The 19829-nt window shown below is 36.5% G+C and overlaps 1 protein-coding gene across 1 annotated transcript; it reads right to left on the bottom strand.

Annotated features, from left to right (window-relative positions):
- Nucleotides 1-688: 688 nt before the first annotated feature.
- TYW5 (tRNA-yW synthesizing protein 5) lies at nucleotides 689-19822 on the bottom strand. The gene is made up of 8 exons (XM_024563831.4): nucleotides 19658-19822; nucleotides 13476-13630; nucleotides 10100-10169; nucleotides 8424-8468; nucleotides 7501-7638; nucleotides 5682-5769; nucleotides 5171-5287; nucleotides 689-2816 (listed from the first exon to the last, which is right to left on the bottom strand). The coding sequence occupies exons 1-8, from the start codon at nucleotides 19733-19735 to the stop codon at nucleotides 2560-2562; spliced, it is 948 nt and encodes a 315-aa protein (XP_024419599.2). The 5' UTR covers nucleotides 19736-19822; the 3' UTR covers nucleotides 689-2559.
- Nucleotides 19823-19829: the final 7 nt, after the last annotated feature.

Consider the following 19829-nt stretch of genomic DNA (forward strand, 5'->3'; position numbering starts at 1 on the left):
AGCAGTAAAATTCTAAGATTTGGAATTCCTGAGAAGTTAGAGCTCACAAATACCATGGGATATTCTGTACATTAAAACATCTCATTTGGTCTCAACCAGGTAGGCAAAAAAGATTAAAATAAACATCAACATTAAAAATTATAACCAGGGAGATAATTTTAAAACTTCCCGAAGTGTTCATCTCAAGGTTTCTAGATCAATTTACCTCAAATTTCTCAGCAAAGGAATATAACGGAAGCTTGCACCAATTATATGTCTACCCTTAAACTATCCCCTTGTATTTTTGTAGCAACCCTACAAAGTATAAGTTCAATTTTAAAGATGAAGAAAGTAAGTTTCATAGATTAACCTATTGAAGGTCATTCATTTTGCTTCCTAAATAAAATTGAATTGGAATATTCACTGAACAAATTATAATCTGTTTTACTTCCACACTTTCTTTGTGGCTCTGGGTATATACTTTGCACTGCTTCTCTTCTTACTGGTGAAGGAGGATTTATTAAAAAGCTGACTATAAATACTGTTCAGATTAACAGGGATTTTATCTTTTTTTCCTTCCAAAGGAAAAAGAGTCTTCTTAAAAGTTCTTTGCTTAACGTAAGTAACCACATACCAAAAATCTAGTAATTAGATCTAGCTAATAGAACAATTCCTTTTCGGATGGACTCTTCACTTTTGTTGACCTGAGTAACTTAAATATCTCTTCTCAAAGACTTCTAGGAAGTTCAGAGCAATTTTTATATATTTCTCCTTTACTATTGTAATTTTCTTTTCATACCTGAAATTAATCCAGCTATAAACACAGGATATGAGCCAGAAGGGACTGGCATGAAATATTCAAAGGGATGAAAAGCAAGGACCTACAAGACTACTGTATTTTTCAAACTATAAGATGCACATTTCCCCTCCAAATTTGGGAGGAAAATGGGGGTGTGTCTTATAGTCTGAATGTAGCTTACCTGGCTCATGGGGGGGAGCAACGGTAGAGTGGGTGCCCCCCTCCCCAAAACTTGGGTGCGTCTTATAGTCCGAAAAATACGGTACTTTACCGAGCAAGGCTATTATTTAAAATTGAAGGAGAAATAGCGAGCTTCTCAGACAAGAAAAAGCTAGGGGAGTTTGTTACCACTAAACCGGTATTACAAGCCCATTCCTCCCACCTCCAGTTCTGGCAACCACCAATCTGTTCTCTGTACAAAGAGTGAACCCTAATGTGAACTATTGACCTTTAATTAATAAAACAACAAAAAAATCAACACAGGATATGACTACATGAATTGTTTTCAATAGAGGAAATTACTTTCTCTAATTAAAATGCACCAAATACATATATTCAGATTGCTTTAGATGGGCACATTTGTCTTTAATGACAGTGCAAATAATTACTAGGTCCAAACAAAGAATGACACAGATCTACATATAATGGCTCATTGTCTGCAATGACAACATTGTTGGGATATGTCATGTATTATTAACAGTCCTTTTTAAAATATGAGAAAGGTGGAAAAGCATTTAGTGAGGAAAACTTTAATTAGGTGAAAGCTTAGCCTTAGGTATAAATTAAAACTGATTTGAATATTTTTCTGACATTTGAAAACTGCAGAAGGGGGCAGGCTTGACTTAAACGGGATGCCAAGAAAAACCAGGATCAGATTAAACATTTGTTTTGGGGGAATCTCAAAACTAGTAATCCACATTAGCATCATGTAATCCAATTGTTCTCAACCCTAATTATGGATTGAAACAACCTACAAGGTCGATCAAATACAGACACCTACCGAAGTTTATAACGTTTGGACCTAGGCATCTATTTTTAGAAACGCAAAGGTTAATGTAGTAGACATTGTTGGCTGCCCACCTTCTTTCCTTTCTTACCAAAACCCTGATGTGAACCACCACCCATTCTGCCCACATGTGCCTCAGAGGGAGAAAATTCTACTTCCAGCCCCAGTAGACCAGAGTGGGCTAAGGGTTAGTTCATACCATTTGCTACTGACTAGCTCAGGGATGGACAGGTCTAAGCCACTTCACATCAATGAGACCCAATGATTTGGTAGCAAATTTTGGGAAATCTTATATTAAAAGAGGGCCCATAGGAAGCCAGCCTGACTCCTCCACAGCATATAAATGAAGATGCACGTGGCCTGACCTGCTACTGGCAATCATTCCATGAAGGCAGCCTGCCTTAGGATGCTGCCAATGCTGCAGCTAAAAACAGGAGGAAAAAAACCCAGAGGTTCTTAACAACACAACTGATCACTAGATGAGAAACACTGAAGCCCAATTTGTCAGTAGATTTCATGTATTATAATTCAATACCTTCTCTTGTCATTTTAAGTTAAATTTTTAGGTTTTTTGCATCTGAAAGCCAAAGAATGGTCCCAGTACAGCATTCTTTGAACCATAATGATCTCTATTAAGTAGATACCACGAGAACACCCCTTTGTACTTAAACTGTAAATCTGAAATTGATTTTCCTCTTTTAACAAAGAACTCTATTTTTCTAATATTTGAGCTTAACTGTATTTAAGTTTGTATGTATTGCATTCACTTCATTATTTACTCAAAGTTTTTGCTATAGGCTTTGTCTTGAATGTGCAAGACCATTCGCCGTGCATAGAAGTCCCTGTATTCCTCTGGTAATTCAGCCAGTGTTTTCAAGGCTCTGTCCAAAATTTGTGCAGCTCTTGATGCTGCAGTAGGATCTTTGTTTCCATAGGTATCTGTTTTATCATAGCACTCAGATGGAAGGTGCTTCCAAAAGACATTCACTCCCACTCCAAACTCTTCAGAAATTACATTATGGAACCATAAAGCTGAGGAAAAAAATGTAGTAAGTTAAAAATAAAACTTACAGTTAAAGAAAAACCAAAATGTCACTGAAATATCACGAATTGCACATACCCAATGTAAGAAATAATTCTTTTAACTAGATCCCTTCGTTAGCACACTCAGCAGCTTTTAACATAATCATTTTAACTTTTATGAATTGCCAACCAATTTCAAGTGTCAATAGCACAACCCTACATTTCAAATTTTTGTAAATAGCAATCTTTCCTTTTTAACTTGAAAGACATAATAAAGTTATATTTGTTTTTTGTAGTTCTCTGATTTGGGGCTGTTTTGTTTACACTTCTGAGTCACCCAACGACATCAACAGTATTTACTTTTTGCCCTGGCTGGTATGGCTCACTGGATTGAGTGCCGGCCTACAAACCAAAGGATCGTCGGTTCGATTCCCAGTTGGCACACGCCTGGGTTACAGGCCAGGTCCCCAGTTGGGGGCACATGAGAGGCAACTGATCTATTGATGTTTCTCTCCCTCCCTTCCCCTCTCTCTAAAAATAAGTAAATAAAATCTCTTTTAAAAAGTATTTATTTTTTGTACACAGAATATTTCAATTATTTGAGGAGTACATATGACCTTTTCTGACTCAGGAGAATACTTTCATTCTCAAAGACTTCCAGTTCAAGCTGCATCTGCTTTTCTAACTTACTTAAATTTGCATTCGTTGTAGCCTCCTCAGTTTGATATTTCTAATGCAATTATAATTGTACTTCAGCTCCTTTAAAATAAGTATGTTAAACAAAAGCAAATACAGGGTGGGAAAAAGTAGGTTGATAGTTGTGAGTTTGCGAAACAATTTATTCTCATATTTTCATTTATTAATTATTGTATTATTTATTTGTATTATAATTGTAAATCTACTTTTGCTCAGCCCTGTATTTTGGTGAAGGAGAGGATTAGTAATCTTTATCCTATTATATAAATGGCTAATTAATTTTTTACTTCCACTACAAAGTGTACTTCTCTGCTTTCAATTGAGTCTCAACATTTTCAAAATATAGGTGCTACAAGAATACTAAGGCAATACCACAATATAACAAAGGGGAAATACTATCACATCAAAAAATGTTTTAAGTTTGGGAACATACTCAAAGAGTACCATAGGAAAAACAAAAGCTTAAAATATTTTGATTTGTAAAACTAGTTTTTAAACATGGTTTCAATCTTAACCACTCTTTCAGAATCTTTTTTTTTTTACATCAATGTAACAGGAAAAATGCTAACCATTTTGTTCAATTTAAATCCAAAGATGGAGCTTTGAATTTTATTTCAAAATATATGGGAAATATAATTTATATATTTATAAATATTTATAAATATATAATGTGAAATATATGTGAAATATAATTTATATATTTATAAATAAATATTTTGAAATAAAATTAAAAGCGTTTCTGGCTTTAAAAAATTTTTTTTAAATGCTGTAGACAGAATAATGGAAAACTATATAGCCCTTGACCATGCTCTAAACATGAAAATGATTTAAATAATGGCATAGATTTAAAGATTAGTGTGCTGGTTGTTTTCAGTGAATATAAGAAGACAACAATATCAAATTTTTATAGGCAATCAATTACATGAAGGACATTGTATCAGGCCCCTTGGGGCACGCAAAGATTAACAAAGCATGGTTCCTTGTCCTCAAGGAATTTATAATCTGTCCTCAAATGAGATCAACATATTTTTATTAATACTTTTTACTTAATTCTATCACCAAAAAGAGGTATTAGTGTTTGTGAATATATTAACTTAGATATGGGAAAATAACTATATATATAGAATTCGTTAATGCAACCATTTAATCTTAATTACGATTTTTATGATTTTCAGGTATTTACTTTAGAATAATTACAGATGTTTATTGTAAGAAGATGCCTATTAATTGTATAAGAAATTTACACTAATTCAGACTGTAGAAAAAATAATACAAAAGACAAGTGTTAGAGATTATAACATTTTGATATTTTATAAAATCTCTCTGTTTTGGCTTTGAAATATATTTACCACTTCTTGGAAAAAATGACATAGTCCTGAAAATACATAAATATTTTTAAATGAGTAAAAAGAACAACCTGGTATAATGTCTTCCCTGATATAAAGAATTTTGCTTTATGCCAATAAAATAACAAGAGTATAATAATATATTTATAGGTTGCCTTTGAAAAACAAGACTCCCATTTTATAAGAATTTGTCTACGCATACTTTAAACACACAAACACACAGCTATGTATAAAAGTCATCTTGTATAGGACAGGATACATATAACAAATATACTTTTTTATATTTATAAATATCAAGTCACAGAGGTCCAGAATTCTTACCAGGAATGAATAATACATCTCCAGCTTTAAGGGAACATTCATACCTTCTAGCCTTTGAAAACAGTGGATATTTCACTAAGTCTGGGTTATCTATATTCAGTACTTCTGATTTAGTACCTGAAAAGTTCCAAAAGAGGGTAATATATATTGAGCAAACTTAGCATTTTGAAAAACATAGTTACAAATATAAATTTGAAAATTTGTTTTTTTCTGTACAATCACTTACTGTACCCACACTGTGAGGACAACTACTATTCTCCTGAACCCTACATTTTTCAATGACCCACCCTTTATCTATGACCACTGACATCCATGTAATGCAATTTAAAAAATCTATAAATCTCATTCTTCCTACAGCCTATCGTTATGTGTACACACGTACACAATGGAGAACACAATACTTTTTAATTAGGAGGAAGCCATAAAATGTTTTTCTATGAGAATAGAGATTTCTCAAAAACAAGTACTGAATAAGTCAGACTTTAAAAATGAAAACTTAAAAAAAAAGTACCTGATAAATACAAATACTGGGCATCTCGAGGACTGAACAGTACAACACGCTTTTTTCCTGTCACTTGTATTAAGAAGTTATCCATTACCTAAAGACCAGAAAGAACTTAAGAATGAACAGTACCTAAAATTTACATAAATAGAACCAATGGTATTCCAAACAGTTAACTGTAAATCCTATCCTTTAATAAAACTTGACTCAGATTATCTAAAACTCTGATAGTAATGAAAACATTTGTATTCCAAACACAAATGTTCCTTTATTAGAGATATTTCTATAGCACTGCCTTAAAATGGAAAGGGTTGGCAAGCCCTTAAGGAAACTTGAAGTCAGAACTATTTGCCCTTGGACCACCATTATGACAGAGAGGGCTGTTACACCTATTTGAGGCTCACCTTGTTCGTACACTCGTGTATTACTTACCTGCCAAGGAATGCTACAGGGTCAACATTCAACGACAGATTACAAGCACTTAGAAAATTAGGTGTTGGGAAAATACAATGCAGTGTGGCAACCACTGCTCTTGTAATAACTTCTGATACATGGCCAACATAATTTGATGATAGGCATCTTGATTTCTAAATTATTTCTATAGGACTATAACCTTGCAAATTTCCTTGACATAGTTATAAATGGAGCAACCTTGACTCTTCCTGCGTATGCAAGGGTGCACTTTATAAGTGGAAAATGTGAAAAATGTTGGAAGGCAGAGCTACATTAATTCTCAACTAAGGAATTAAATACTAAAGAAAATATATTCATGATTATTTACATACCACCTCTACCTAAGGATTTCTCATTTTACCACGAACCCTTTACTTACATAAATCTTAACTATATAATAACTATATAACTAGCATTCCTTTGACTTATTTTTAATTTAAGAAAAGCTTTATAATATTCCATTATAAGTCAACATAAAAGACATACTACTTAAAAATATAGTCATAGAAATCAGTTAAAAATATTCAAGTTATCACATCATTTTCTCACCATATATACCATTTATGTAAAACTTTAAAAAAACCAGTAAGCTATGATTTTATGTCTATTTCACTTAATTATAGAGTTGCTATGTTAAAATCCTCCCAAGAGGTCCTCAGCTGGAATTTAAAACACTCGTATAAAAATATTGTTGGATTTAGAACTTTTTAAAAAATACCTTTAGAAACCCATTAGGTATTGCTTTAACTTCTTAAATTTCTCTATCCAACACCAAACCATACACAATGCTAGCTTTTTCTAAGTTTTTAAAATATATGCATATATTTAAGCAAATAAAATTATTAACACCATAGAATAAATGATCAAGATGAGTAATCTACACATCTTGCTAGTCAACAAATACAGTAGACATCTAACATCCTAAGACCTTCAGATTCCCCAAATCCTTACAATTTGAAATGGCTCTCCACAAGCTTCTGCCGCCTTTCTCCTGAATTACAGTTCCAATTAGTCATGTGTATCGTTTCAACACCCTCACACTACAACCTTCCCACCTTTTCCACTTTCTCCACTTTGCCCCTTATCTGCTGGCCATTTTCACATGTACAAAAAAACCCACTTCATAAAACTGTGTGTATGTGTGTGTAGTGATGAATCAAGAACAAAACCACAGAGAAATGCAAATCTGATAAACTAGGCTTTGGCATTAGCTAGTAATTCACTCCCACATCACTACCTTGCAAAGCACCTATTTTCAAATGTCCTGTTTCAACAAATTACATGTTGAAGATCTTCAGGGTACCCTACAGAGAGCGTTAACTCTATAAACGCTAAGATCTACAGCAGCTTTAGATTTCTCATTTATGTAGCATACGTCATAGTGGGTCCAAAGTTGTAATCCTGGGGAACTAATTCGAAAAACACTGGAAAAGAACTGCTCCTCTTTGAAGAATTTTGGAAACTTAATATCTCCTTCCAGTAAAGGAAACTGCTTTCTGATATCTGCAACATCCTGCATTGAGAGAAACACAATAAGAATTTTAATAAACACAACACTGGTGTAATACTTATTTTATCTAAGGCTGCCATCAGAGCCTATGCTATAAAGGAGGAATGGAATAAAACTGTTCACTGCTTTAGAATACTAGGATATGACCAAGGCCAACAAGTGAAGGAACACACACTGTGTTACAAGAATGCAGATTCAACAAGATCACTACTGTTAAGTTTAACGTGCTTCACTATAGTTCTTTCTACTTTAAGCAAGATTCATAGAGTTGTCATCTAATATTCAGTATTTTAAGTTTAGGAGTCAACAACTTGAATGTTACCAGCTATGTAAAGCCTGTGGTCCTATTGAGGGAGGAGAATTTAAAAAGGTAAACAACTAAATGGTGACATAAATGGAGAAAATATTATCTTAATCATTTTAGGGACCACTCCTTAACATTGCAGCCATATTAATTAGATTCCAAATGCATATCAAAGCTTATATAATGAATTATTCAGAATTTTAAAAATTATTTAAGATTCTGTTAGCTAAATTGCAATGTGTAAAATATACAGTAGGAAGAATTTAATTGTGTAGAGAGATTACACACTAAGATTCTATGGTCCTACTTAAAAATTAAGTTATCAACTTTTAATAATCATACTTATTCAAGGACATGAATCATTGAGAAAAGTATGAAAAAGGATAAAACAGGTTACATGTCAGGCAGAAGGCACAAAAATTGTAGTGCCAGTTAAAACGTATACATCCATTTAGGCTTATGTTTTCACATTCGGAATTCTTACCTTTCTAGGGTCTTCCCCAAGTGAGCGTAAGTAGTACTTCTCATCCTTAAACATCCCAAAGAAAAATAACATCAATATTCACTTAAAAATATTAGAAAGTAAAAATGAAAGGAAATGAGTTTTAAAACCTAACCCAGTTAAGTTGTTTTCGAAAAAGTTGTTTTCTTACTCTTTCTACTAATGCTCTCTGGTGGCCGTATGAAGAAATGTCTTTATATACCGTTTGAAATAATGACTGGATCCACAAAACGTAAGTAAAATAAATTCTAAAAGCAATATACACATACCATATCTGAAACCACAATGCTCAATTTAGGCTTTATACTTCAAATTATTCAGACTCTTAAAAGAATTCCCATGTGTCACATGGTCTCAAGGTACTGTTGAGTGCCAACAACAAACTTCTGTATATAATACAAATGTCCAACAGGGGATAAATAAAACATACTTTAATTATTTTTTTAAATCCAGAACATTGTATTTTATCAAGCTAAGCCTATCTCTGATTATATAAATTCTCAAGCCAAATCCTCACGTGTAAGCTCCTGTATGAATTAGAAATGTCGTTTTATAGTAGTAAATTTGATGTTTCAAACAATTATCAATTGTACTGCACCGAGTAGCTATGATAGGGAACCGTTTGAATGGTAAAACATTACTGCTGCGGGCCTCTCTGAGAAGAGAACTGAGAGAGACTGGGTGGAGCACAGGGCAAGCCAACACCGGAGTTCTGCTGCTTTTACACCCACACTGACCACTACAGCACAAACTTCAAAATACATCTTACTTACCTTAACAACATATTATAAGTCTATGGTCATAAATGTGCCATATCAGGTAAATTCTATACATTTACTGCTCGCTGAAAAGGTTTCAAAATATGTCCTTCAAAATTCGAAGTTTTCTACCAGGACTTAATAATATTTCTGGATTTAAGAAATAAGCTCATGGGGCAAATAGAGATGCACTTCTCAGACCTCTCTTTAAGAAAGAACCCACTGCTGGAGTGTGACTAACTTACAGCTGCCAGCTGTTTACTCCTTCAGGTCCACCCCAGCCTTTGAACCAAGGTCATGACCTTCTTGGGGTAACCCCAACTAATGACTGAGCAAAAGGCCTACTTGCTACGGAACATACCACTCCTCTAACAGGCAGTCTTTGCTTAGGAGTTCCATGATATTTAAGCTGAATTATTTAAAGGAGGATTATAATGTAAATAAGTAAACATTTTTGAATAAATGTTATAGCAAATCCAAAAATATCACATTAATAGTAACTAACAATAGTAAAACATAATAGCTCTCCATTAGCATTTGAACTTGGTATATCAAAGGAAGCACTTTCAAAGCACTTTCAAAGGAAGTAATACTAATAGCTAACATTTAGTGAGTAGTTTCTAGTCAGACACTGTGCTAATAATTTCTCTACAGATTTTATTTAGTTAATTGTCAAAAAACCCTATGAAATGGGTACTGTTATTCATATTTTATTGAGTATACTGAGGCACAGAAAAATAATTTGGCCAAGGTTTGAGATCTAATAAACAGCAGAACTAGTATCTGTGGCATACACAGCCAAGCCCTAAGAGTGGCTTTCAGAGAAGGACACAGCTCTTGTATATACAATATTCTCTTACAAGAAAGTAATGCTTTCTAAAAAACATTAAAACCAATTACCTCGGAAATAAAGAATTCTTTATGCTTTTCTTCAGCTGCCCTTTGAACCAACTTTTCAAAAGGTAAAGTTCTGAAATAAACACAAAAGAATCCTTGGACTTAATAATAATAAATCAATTAATACTCTAATCACTATATATTAATATATAGGAGTTTATTGAAGTTATATATGGCCTTCTGTTTTACAGTATCCTCTTTATTATAACCTGTTATGTGGAATTCTAAATTTTCAAAATTACTTAGTAGTGTGCCTATTTGACAGAGGTTGCCTGAAATTTCACTTTCAAAAATTAAAGATTTTTAAATCTATGTACAGATGAATCCTTCTTATATGTTACTATCCCCCTATTCCAAGTTACCGTTAGAAAAATGTTTCTATGGTGCCTGGTTCCCTTTGGAAATACACACTTTCAACCTCTTGCTGCTCTCTTCTCAGGTGTCCTGGCAAAACCTGTCCTGTGATGAGGGGCAAGTACTGGTGCTCCTGTGGACGAGACGGGAGGCACAGGATGGAAGGAGACCCAGTCCCTCCCTCTCACTGACCTTCCTCCCGTTTGGCATTGCCACAGAACACGGAGGCCTGGGGCACTGCTCTCATCCGCAGGCACCGCCCTGTGTCGTGATAAGGCTCCTGAAGAATACCTCAAGGTGAATTTCAGTGAAGTGCCACAGAGTTTTATTATTCTTCAATGTTTCTATCCACATGCCTGGCTCCTTCTACCAAGGTGAACAGGGCTGAACATCGTAGAATCAAAGTTTGTTTCCTTTGCCTCACATTCTTAAGCCTCAAGGGTTACTTTCTCCCCAAGTCCCATCCTGTCACTTCAATATTCTTGAATCAAAAGTACTGGCCCCTACATAAAGATGATCCCCTATCAGTTACATCAAGACAATAAAGTCTCCAAAAGCACCGGGTCAAAAGCCTCTTCCCTCCTCTAGCACTGCACCCCAGCCTCCAAACCTGATAAAAAGTTAGAATTTTTTTACTCTTATTTTCCATTTGAAATCTGTACTGGGGCAAAACCAGTACAGATTTCTCCTTCTCTGTAAGGTGAACTTAGGCTTACTTTCTCCTAGCAATGTTTTCCTAGAAACATATTGGGTTGAGGTAAGTGTGGAATGTCAACTGTGATACCACATAATATTGTTTATTGTAAAAATGGTCTTTGATCAGTGAACTATGTCTGACTAGTCTTGAACTATGTCAAGTGCATCTGACACTGGAGTATGGACTAGTGGGTCCTGTGAGCATGACTATCAACCTGAACTCAAGGACACTGCTGGTAATGTTGAGTGAGCACTGCAAGAGAGATGAAAGGAGTCTGCCATCTACTCAGACCAATCTCCTACTATAGTTTCTGGCTAATTATATCAAAAAACTTGCTTGGCATCCTCCTATTCAATGTTTCCCATCTTTGACTCCACTATACACCTTCATTCCTACCAAAGCCTCTTTGAGGAGTTGTGAATAACATGGAAGTCTACCCCTGTAATTGGTGCAGTTGCCTGGGCTTAGCTTTTTTACTAAAGAGAACCCAGAAGTGTTTTGAGGCCTTTGTAAGAACAGGGCAGATAGAGTGGTCAGTCCATAAAAGAAGAACAGGGGTGCCCCCACCACCTTTCTCCCTTAGGTAGTGGTGCCTGTCAGAGGCTCTGCATTAGCAAAGCTGAGCGGAGGGAAACTGAAGTATATGCATTGGGAAGTTCCTTGGCTTTGAGATCTTATCTATCCTACGCATGTTTCCAAAAAAAAAAAAAAAAAAAGAGCACCTACTATTGAAGTTCCACTTGTCTGGACTGGCATTCGGTCTGGGCCGGGAGGTACTGTGAAAGAGGGGTTAGGGTCATGGGTTTCCGCGGAGTCAGCAATTCTAAGGGTAAGTCATGGTCCCATCATTTTGAGCTATATGAACTTAGGTAAGTTACTCAATGTTTTTAAACCTCCGTTTGCTCATCTGTATAATTAGTATTAAACTGAAGTGGTAGTATTGGTAAATGTGTGTAGGATTTCCTACTTTCTAGTCTATGGCCCCATTAACTGCCAAAAATAACTAAATCTATTTTTTTTTCTTGCACTAAATAAATAATCTTGCAGCTCTTTAGTAGCCCTGGTGAAAGGTTTGGAGGAAGCTAGCATAAGAACTATTATATAATGTATGTGCTTCAAAAACAAGTTTTATAAAGTTTATAGGACATGACAATACATCAGGACAATTCAAGAGGAAGTTTCAATAACCATTTGCTATGGCACTGAACTCTGTGGAAAATAAACATTGTTGACTGCAGGCTGAAAACCGCTTATCATTCCGGCACTTTCTTCCACTTTATTTAATGAAAAACGAAAAGTTCTTACAACTGGAAGATTTTATAGCAATTAAATTCAATTCACTGGCCTATTAAAAACCAAAACTATAATGATGAATATTCAAAGGACCAAAAACTGAGAAATGCTTTGGCAAGCTGCTTTATGAGCTTGGAAAACTAATGAGAAAGGAATGGCCCTGGACATTAGAAGCTCTGTTTAACTCATCTCTAAACTCTGGAAGTAACAGTGAGAGCTAACTCCCTTTAAACATTAGGCTATTGTGAACTACACAGTTTTTAATAGATTGAATTTGCTGGGAACAACACATGCTCAGAATGTGAAAGTTGTTTCTTTTTTAATTTAACATTTTTAATGAAACTCATGGGAATAAATAGTATATTAAAACTGTAAGATTACAGCATTTCAAATTTAAACATCCAGCAGCTTTTAACTACATCCTAATACTTTTAGGAGATCCTGAAACAAAAAATGACAACCCTGAGGAAAATTAAAAGTATTTAAGGTTATTTTGTCAAAAGACAAAATTAAGTATGATTTCTTTAAAGTTATCTGAGTTGACAAAAGATTATACCAAATACAGCAACTACTTGCCCTACATTTCTGGAGAGGACAGAAGAAAACATGGGCTTATACTTATCTAAAAACAACCTGGATTTGAAAACATAGGTTATGAAGAAAAGCTTTAGAATTTATTACTCTAGGTAATTTTTAATACAGAAGGATCAATTAGTGAAGCACTGAATGAATACAGCACAGCCAACTTCAGATGTAATCTAACTCTAGTTAGGACAATTCTGCTGCTTCAGTGGTTCCAGAAGGTATCAGGTATATGCCCTACGTAAAAAATGGGGTTTCAAAATGTCTTTGTATAATTATGTAAACTCAGAACTCTTCTCTTTTAAACGTCATTCTTCAAAAATTAGTAAGCTATTCCATGATTTTATCAAAGTAGCCAAAAGATGATATGGCCTTTGTATAATAATGCAAAAATATTTTAAAGATTTAAAACAAGTTATGTGTATCCCCAAAGTAAACCTCAGAAGAAAATACCTATATACAAAGTTCTTACTAATGAAGTCCATCTGGGCAACGGCAGCAACGTGAATCTTCACTTCTTTCCTCCCTCCAACCTGAGTTAGGTAATCCACTGTCCATTTGCTTGTGCATGTCCCCAAATCAATTCCTTCCAACACCAGAGGTTTTCTCTGTACGTGGGGGGAAAGTACAAAAACATTTAGGGAAAATCAACAATATATCTAGAGTTTTATCTGGCAATAGAGGGACAAAAATAAAAAGAAATGATTCTTGATTCCAAGGTACTCAAACTCAAACCTTTTGACAACTCACGCTGTAACTTAAATAGAAAGAGTGTATGTGTATGCAAAGTGCTTAGAACAAAACTTTAACATTAGGAAAACAAACAAACAAAATACTGGCACCATCAATAGCTAACAGATAAAAGATGAATATTATTTAAAGCATTCTCATGCACGTTACTTATGACTAAATGATTAAAATTTGTACTACATAGTCAAATATTGTAACTCTTTATTTTGATACCATTTCAAACTTACAGAAAAGTTGCAAGAGAATTACAAAGAACTCCCATTACGCTCTATTTATTCACCAACTATTTACCTAACATTCTGCCCCATTTCCTTTGCCATTGGCTCTTATTCTCACTATGTGTATATAGAAAACATATTATTAAAAATAATTTAACTTTTTCTGAACTATTTCAGGGTAAGTCGCTGATACCATACTCCTTTATCTCTAAAAACTTGAGTATATTTTCTGTGAATAAAGACATTATCTTATATATCTTATAACAAAATTATAGTTAACACCAATATACTATTATCTAATCCACAGTCCATACCCAAACTTTGCTCACTATCCTAATGATGTCCTTGTAGTTATTTTTCCCCTTTCTGAGATGCTACATTGCATTTAGCTGCCAAGTCTCTTTTAATGTGGAACAGTTCCTCAGCCTTTTCTTCCATGACCTTGACATTTTTGAAGAGGACAGACCAGTTATTTTGTAGAAGGCCCTTCAGTTTGGGTTCATCTGATGATTCTTCATAATCAGATTCAGGTTATGCGTTTTCAGAAGGAATGTGCCACAGAAGCAATGTTGTGTCCTTCTCAGTGCAACACAGCAGGTGACACATGATATTCTGACCTATTATTTGTGCTGTTCATTTTCATCAACTGGTGCTTCCTGCCTGAGTCAAGTACTTCTAGGAGTAAAGCTGTGATTTTTAAATATTCCACCACCATCTACATGTATTAGGTGGCAATCTAATGTCAAAATGAGCTCTAACTTCTCCATTTATTTTATTCACTGGGTTATAAACTACTGATATAACTTTGATGCTGAAACTATCCCAGATTTGCTCAGTAGGAGCCCCTTCAAGCTGGCTCTTGTGACTTTTTCTCAGAGAGCTTCTTTATTTTAAGGCAAAATAGCACAATCCATCACCCTTTTATACTTTCTCTGTCTCAGCCCTACAGTCATTTCTTCAAGCTATTGTTTCTTTTAGTGGAAAATGTTATTTAGAAACCATAATGTGGGTGCTAGGTGTGTTCACTGCTATTGGGGTGACAGTACTTCTCAGTGGACAGAGCTAGGAAATATATATACATATACACACAACATAAATGCATATACCTGTATCTGTTTATCTCTCCCCATATATACTATATAAACACACACACTTAATGGATGTGTATGTATGAACCATGATAATTCAAATACTATCTTATATCACAAGATTCATTCTATTTGTCTATATATTTGTAACTCCCTTCTAATAGTGGGAAACCAGGTTCCTATCATGCAAAATGTTTAATCAACTACACAATCCCAGAATTTGCAGTAAGTACTTTCACAATTGCTGCCATACCAGTATAAAAAATAAGTCTAACTACAGTTCAGTATTTGTTTATAGTTCTTTTGTCTTTAGACTGAGAACACATATCAAAGTATTATATTCAAAACTGAATTGGGTTACTTCTCATCCTCCCTATTACTCAGATTCACTTGTTATTTTTTAATGTTCCATATTAGAGTTTTGTTTTTTAAAGATTTTATTTAATTATTTTTAGAGAGAGGGGAAAGGAAGGAAAAAGAGGGGGAGAGAAATATCAATGTGCAGTTGCCTCTCACACGCCCCCTACTGGGGACCTGGCCCACAACACAGGCATGTGACCTGACTGGGAATCAAACCAGTGACCTCTTGGTTCTCAGACCAGTGCTCAATCCACTGAGCCACACCAGCCAGGGCTAGAGGTTTGTTTTTTAAACAATCCTCATTCTTGTTAATTTTATTACTACTTTAGAATATAAAACATTAATGTGATCCCCCAAGTCAAAACTATACAAAAAGATCACCCCATCCAAATTCTTTCACTTGTACTCACTCATCCCCTACAACCAGTCTCATTAACTTCTTGCTTATGGTTCTTGTATTTCATTTCTGCTAGGTAATCAAAAACATACATACGTCCTTATTTCTCCATTTTTTTACACAAAAAGTGTCATATCACGTATTTTCTTTTGTAGCTTGTGCTTTTTTTTTTAATTTAAAACTGTATCCTGGAAATCATTGCTTAGTTCATATTATCTCCCTCATTCTTTTTCACACTTTAGTATACTGTAATATAAGTGCACAGTGTAATCAATCACTCTCCTATGCATAGGTTTTTTAGGTAATTTGCAATAATTTCCAAGTATAATTTACAAATTAATGCTATTTAGATACTTTTATATTGTAGAAGGTATATACCCAGAGTAAAGTTCTGAGTAACTGCAGATCAGAAAGTAAACACTCCAGTTTTGTTAGATATGTCAAATTCCTCTCCATAGGGTTGTACCACTTCACACAGCGTGACGGTTTCTTCAGAGCCTTACCAAGAGCACACTATTAAAGCCTTGTAATTTTTGCCAATATGATAGGTAGGAAATGGTCTCCTAGTCTAGCTTTCATTTCTCTTAAGAGGCAGAGTTGAACATCTTTTCACATGTTTAGATGGCATTTTTAGCTTTTTATTTTTTGTTAACTGCTCACTTGTAATCAGATTTTGGGCTTTCCCCACCTAATTTTTTAAAGTTTTTAACTTACATGGGCTTTCACTGCACTTTATAAAATACATGCTATGAATCCCCCCCTCCAGTTTGGATTTTATGTACTTATAATCTTTTATTACACCTGAATTCCGAGTGATAGTTAGCCCTTCTATAGACCTATATTATAGTGTTACACAGGAATTTACCCATGCTTCCTTCCAGTACTTGTTTAGGTTTTTTCTCCCCCCCCCTCTTTTAGAGCTCTGATTCATTTGGAGACTACTCTTGTGTATGATGTCAAATATAAATCTAATTTTATCATTTTTCTAAGTGACTATCCAGCTATCCCAACACCACTGATTTAAAAGTGAGTCTTTAAGATGACGGCAGAGGTAAACACAGCTTGCCTCCTCTCACAGCCATGTCAAAATCACAACTAAAATAGAGAACTACCATCACTCAGAACTATCAGAAATCAAGCTGAATGGAAGTCTGACCACTACAGAATTAAAGAAACCACATTCATCCAGACTGATAGGAGGGGCAGAGATGCAGAATGGGCTGGTCCCACATCCATGTGTGATGGATAAAAATTCGGTAGGGATATCTTGGGAGTGAAGTCTCAGCCCCACCCTAGGCCACTGAGCCCTGGGTTCTAGTGCCAGGAAAATAGTCCCCCAAACTTCTGGCTGCAAAAACCAGCAGGGATTGAGTCAGTGCAAGAAACTTCTAGAGTCCCAAGCAGTTCCCCTTAAAGAACTTACACATGGACTTACTCAGACTCACTCCCTCTGAGCTCCAGCACCAGGGTAGCAGCTTGAAAGGCACCAATGGCATAAAGGAAGGAACTGAATCATCTGGCATCAAGGCAGAAGCTGGGGGTCAGCCTTCTCCCAGACACAAAGGTGGTCAGAGGCCACCCTCCCTTTTCTGAGCCCTCCCCCCAAAAGAGCCAGACTTGGCAGGCAAGTGCCATATCTGAGTCTCCATCAACCTGGCAAACACTGTTTGCCCTGCCTGAAGATACCCTGAGACTTCATTCTACCCAACTTATAAGCCCACCCAAACTGTTAACAGTTATTTTTTCATATGAATGGCTGCTCTTGGTTTATGCTTCACAACTTCCTAAATTCTCTCAAGCAAGCAACAGCAGGCCTCACTGAGCCCCTAGCTCACGTACCTTTAGCTAAGTGGCCCAGGCCCAGTAGTAGCAGCAACTAGCCTAGATTCACAGCTTCGCTTCACCTGAAAATCTCCAGCACAAGTAGCAGCCATCTCAGATTGCTTTATAGCTCAGGCAGGGTGGCCCCACATAGAACACAGGTTGGAGAGGACCCTGGCCTGCACCACCCAGGAAACCTCAGAGCCTGTGCACCCAACAGACAGCTGCAGACCATGTTGGAGCACCAATACTCTGCCCCTGCACAGCTGATACTCCACAGGGGGCGGAGGCTGGTGATAAGTGGTCACAGCCAGTTCTTGCAATTGACTGGCCTGGGTAAATCCCTCCCATTGACCTGCCATCAGCCATGAAGGCTCAACTACAAGAAGAGAGTGTACTCAGCTAAAGTACAATATAGGAAATGGAGTAGCCAAAGAACTTATACATAGGACCATGGACATGCGCAATGTTGGGGGGATTGCCTGAGGGAGTGAGGGGTGCCGGATGGAAGGGGGAAAAGGGGAAAAATTGGGACAACTGTAATAGCATATTCAATAAAATATAATTTTTAAAAATGAAACAAAAAATAAAAGTTCACCTTTGCCCCAGCAATTTTTAAAGTGTCCAGTTCATCAATACTAAATTTCCATATGAATGAACATTTATTTCTGGATATATATATGTGGGAATATATCCAGAAGTATATATATCACCAGACTTTCTATTCTATTCCTCTGGTCTGTGTATTCATGCACCTGCGCCACAGTTATTAGAAATGTTTAGAAATCTGATAAGACTATGCCCCCTCACAGCTCTAGTGTTTCCAAGCAGAAAGGTTTGCAATTTTCTTAACTTTCAGTGTTATTACACTGTGCCTGGAGTGTTATTAGTAATTTCCCACTTTATGAAACTTAGTGGTGCTTTCTTTGTGACACTGTATGTCTTTTCTGGGAAGATTAAATTAAAAAATACCTTTTGCTATGTATCTTACATAGCACTTCCACATACACTTGACCTTCACATTACTGCACTGAAAGTATCTTACACTAACACTTCTGAGGTGCGGGTGGGGCAGACAACAACCCGTCCAGCACCAGTCCCCCAAATAAATGAGGGTTGGAATCCTCTGTAGGACTCAACTAAAAGAAAACTCCTAGAAGAAAATAAAAACTTTATCCTCACTTTTATAATACTCAGAACTGTAGCTCTATGATCACCATTATAGAGGTAAATATCAAGTAAAATTACTGGGTGTATTTTCTACCATAAGCTACAGTAACTACAACTTTAGGGATTTCTTCTCTTTAAATATCTGCTGGACCCTTTTCTCTCAGTTTTTCAGAAGTTTTGGACGCCCTCACAAAGCAATGCAAGTAAAAATACACTTTTCCCTTAATATGTTTTCTGAGGTTCGAATTACACATATGAGACCCCAACGTTTGAACTAAAACCCAGATTAGTTCGAATCCAAGCCCAAGACCAGTGTTAGTTTCCCCGGGGGGATGCCAACGGCTTCCCTTTGGGTCAGTACAGTGAAAAATTACTCCTTTAAATCCAGTAACTCGAGTGGACTGACAGTTGCTATTCGCGCCAACAGGCGGGCCTCAAAACGCAACAGGAAGGCGGGAGGGGGTGGTGGAGGTAGAGAAAACTCCGTTAATTGCCAACGTAACGGCAGAAGGCTTCGTAATAAAACGGCAAGGCTGCTCTCCGCAGCGAGCAGTGCTTATTAGGCAAAACGTTTCTCGCACTCAGCTCCTTGCCGTCCCCCGTCTCCGTCCTCTGTCTCCCCAGAAACGTGGAGCTTTTCTCTCCGGAAAATTCAATGGATGAGCCAATTGACAACCCCGTGCACCCTCTCCCTTGGCTGCAGAGCTAACCAGCCATCTTCAGCTGCCCTCTCCCCACACTCCGGGTAGCAAGAAACAAGTTCGGAGCCCCCCGAGGGGGAGGGCCTGGTACCCCTTGGCTTCCCGCCTCGACGCAGCGCCAGTGCCTCACCTGCGGATACAGGTGCCGCGTGAAGTGCTCCTGCGACACACCCTCGAGCCGGGGCACCTGCAGGCGCTCCACGGCCATGGTGGTTCGCGCTCGCCCTCTCCCACGTCTCGGAAACGTAAAATCTCTAACACGTCCTCCCAAATCCGCTCCGCCCGGAAACACGACGTGGAGA

This window comes from Desmodus rotundus, chromosome 2 (assembly GCF_022682495.2).
Source record: "Desmodus rotundus isolate HL8 chromosome 2, HLdesRot8A.1, whole genome shotgun sequence".
Lineage (NCBI taxonomy): Eukaryota > Metazoa > Chordata > Mammalia > Chiroptera > Phyllostomidae > Desmodus > Desmodus rotundus.

What these genes read in the sequence shown, in the direction of transcription:
- TYW5 (XM_024563831.4), bottom strand. Translation starts at nt 19,735, where the DNA reads ATGGCCGTGGAGCGCCTGCAGGTGCCCCGGCTCGAGGGTGTGTCGCAG. An exon ending in AGTAAGAACTTTGTATATAG is followed by an intron (nt 10,170 to 13,475) that starts GTATTTTCTTCT and finishes TGTTTATTTCAG; the next exon opens with AACTTTACCTTTTGAAAAGT. An exon ending in AACTTTGGACCCACTATGAC is followed by an intron (nt 5,770 to 7,500) that starts GTATGCTACATA and finishes TCTGGTCTTTAG; the next exon opens with GTAATGGATAACTTCTTAAT.